This window comes from Fukomys damarensis, unplaced genomic scaffold (genome assembly GCF_012274545.1).
Source record: "Fukomys damarensis isolate Sample0158 unplaced genomic scaffold, DMR_v1.0_HiC HiC_scaffold_5, whole genome shotgun sequence".
NCBI lineage: Eukaryota > Metazoa > Chordata > Mammalia > Rodentia > Bathyergidae > Fukomys > Fukomys damarensis.
In genome coordinates this window covers 66206052-66208512 of record NW_022900917.1, presented here as the reverse complement: position 1 = coordinate 66208512, position 2461 = coordinate 66206052, and the positions used below count along the sequence as shown (strand labels likewise).

The 2461-nt window shown below is 60.2% G+C and overlaps 1 protein-coding gene across 1 annotated transcript in view; it reads right to left on the bottom strand.

Moving 5' to 3' along the window:
• The window catches only part of Scrt1 (scratch family transcriptional repressor 1), a 3901-nt gene extending 1446 nt beyond the window's left edge, over nucleotides 1–2455 (bottom strand). Inside the window, exons 1-2 of the mRNA XM_033759188.1 lie at nucleotides 2009–2455; nucleotides 5–96 (exon numbers count right to left, since the gene is read on the bottom strand). Coding sequence (XP_033615079.1) covers nucleotides 5–96; nucleotides 2009–2123 — 207 coding nt within the window. The 5' untranslated portion in view covers nucleotides 2124–2455. The remainder of the gene's footprint in view (nucleotides 1–4; nucleotides 97–2008) is intronic.
• Between the last annotated feature and the right edge of the window lie 6 nt (nucleotides 2456–2461).

Genomic DNA, 2461 nt, shown 5'->3' with positions numbered 1-2461 from the left:
CAGCGTACATGGGCTCCGGGGACGGCCCTTTGAGCAGCGCCGCCTCCGCGTCGCCATCGTAGACGGACGCTGGCCCCACGTAGTCGCTGAGGTATCCTGAGGGCCGGGGCGGGACGGACAGACAGCGGGAGGGGGACGGGGAGTCGGGCAGGACACACACAGGACCGGGGGCGGGAGACAGAGCAAACAGGCGAGGGACAGGTCCGAAAGGAAGCGACCAGGAAGGAGGACAAAGGAGACAGGTCCAAGGGAGCACGGGGCAGGAGGATGGAGACAGCAGGGAGGGGAAGAGAGAAGAGCAGAGGGTGAGTCGGGGCCGGGCCGACTCCGCCCCACCGCCCCGCCCCCACGGGGGAGGAGAGAGGCGCATCTTCGGGCGCGGCTGCCCCCCCTTCCGTGGAGCCTCAAGGTCAGGGGGAGGGGCGGCGCTTCCCTCTTCCTCCCCCCCCTCGGGTTCTCCCCACTTCAGCAGTTTTCCCTGATTATGCAACACACTGCAGACCCGCCGCGCACAAAGCCAGGCCCGCCAGCGCAGGGACCCCGGCCGACCCGCCTCTCCGTGGTCCCCCAGAATCCGCCCCCAGCCTTGATGCTGGCTCCCTAGGTCCCCAACAAACCCTGGAGATTTCCACCTCCCCCAGCTTTTCTGGCCTTCATCACCACCTCCCCCTCATTTCCCACCTCTTCCACCACTCCCTGGACCTCATTGAGCCCTGCCCATCTCCCTCTATCCACTCTTCCCTGTCACTCACTCCCTTCATTTTGCACCTTTGAGTCCTACCCTGCTCCCCATTGCTCTCTCCTCCCCATCCCTAATCCCTTGCAGGGGCTTTCTCAAACCCCTTGAGGAGTGATTAGGGAGACTGTAGTGAGTAGACTGCCAGCCAGGACATCCACCAGGGGACACCTTCATGGAGCAAGCTGTAAGAGAGCCCCATCATTCATCACAGTAACTGCAGCTCCAAGACACAAGATGGATCTCACAATCTCAAGTCACAGAGGAACTCTCAAGATGCAGGCTTTGGCTCTTTCAGGGTTCCACTCAGTCTGTTAGCCACCATCATCCCTGAGGTCCCCTCCTAGGGTAGGCTGTACACTGACCCTGGCACACACCACCCACTCATGCAGGGTTACATATGCAGCCATCCCAGACACACTCTTGGTCACATGGTGCACAGCGGTCTCAGAGTCACATGGTCCCATGTAGTGGCACACAGGCAGGCACACACACAGGGTCACACACAAGCTCACACAGTCACATGGCCACACGCAGTCACATGGGCCCACACAGGCTCATGCTCCTGCAGGTCACACTTGCTTTACCACCCCACACTTCTGTCACTCCCAGTCCCCTTGCCTGCATGCTAACAGTTGTCCTTGAACTTGGGCACCCTGACACAAAGAGCCTCTCCTATCTCCAACACCTTGGGTTTAGCTTGCCTACATCCACTCCCCATCCTGACTTCAGAGAAGATACTACTCTGCCTCTGCTGGTTGTTTGGCCCTGACAGGTGGGCAGCCATGCTGGGCCCCATGGCTCTTCCATGGAGTTCCCAGCATTCCCCAGATAAACCTTGCAGGGGTCCTACAGGTACAGCCAAAAAAGAGAAGAGGGTTGTCAGTTGGGCCAAGTTTCTGGGTGTGGGTCTGCATGTGCCTATGTGTTCGGGTCTTGTCGTGTCAGCAGGTGTCTAAGTAGCTGTGCTGGTCTCAGAAGGGTCACAGTATGGATCAGTGAGTGACTTCAGTCCCTTCTCTTCCTGACCTCTCTTCCCAACCTTCTCTTTTGCACTCACACTCTCTCCCCAGCTTTGGCTGGGGTCTGATCTTCTTTGTATCCCTTCTCATACCCATCTTTGCTTCTGTCCCAGCTCCGCCTCAGCCTACTGCCAGTCCTGGTTCCCCCGAGTCTGTTTCCTGGATTCTCTGTCTCTGTTCCCACATTCTGGGACCCACCCCTCCCAGAAAAATCCTGGGCCCCTCGCCCCAGCCCCAGCCCAGCTCGAACCTTTATCTTGCAGTCGTGTTCCGAGGTCGCTGCGGGCACGCCCGTAGGAGCTGTCGAGGTCTGACGAAGAAAATGTGTCAAGTTTGACCTTCTTGACCAGGAAGGACCTGGGCATGATTCCTGCGTGGCTCCGGCGCTGCGGGCCTGCGGAGCCGGGGCTCAAGGGGACTGCAGCTGCGGCGAGGCCCCGTCACCATCCGAGGAGCGGTGGAGGCAGCACCGGTCCCCACTGTGGCCTGTGGATGCTGTCGCGCGAGTGCAGCCGTCTCCTCCTGGGCTCCTCCGGACCCCTCTTCTCCGCCTTCTCCTTCCTTCCTTTCTCCTCCCCTCTGTCCTCTCTTCTCTTCCTTCCTTCCTTCCTTCCTTCCTTCCTTCCTTCCTTCCTTCTTCTGGTCCCGGCTTCCCAGCCCGCAGTGCCGCCCCTGGACAGGCGGGGGAGGAGGCTGGGGGGAG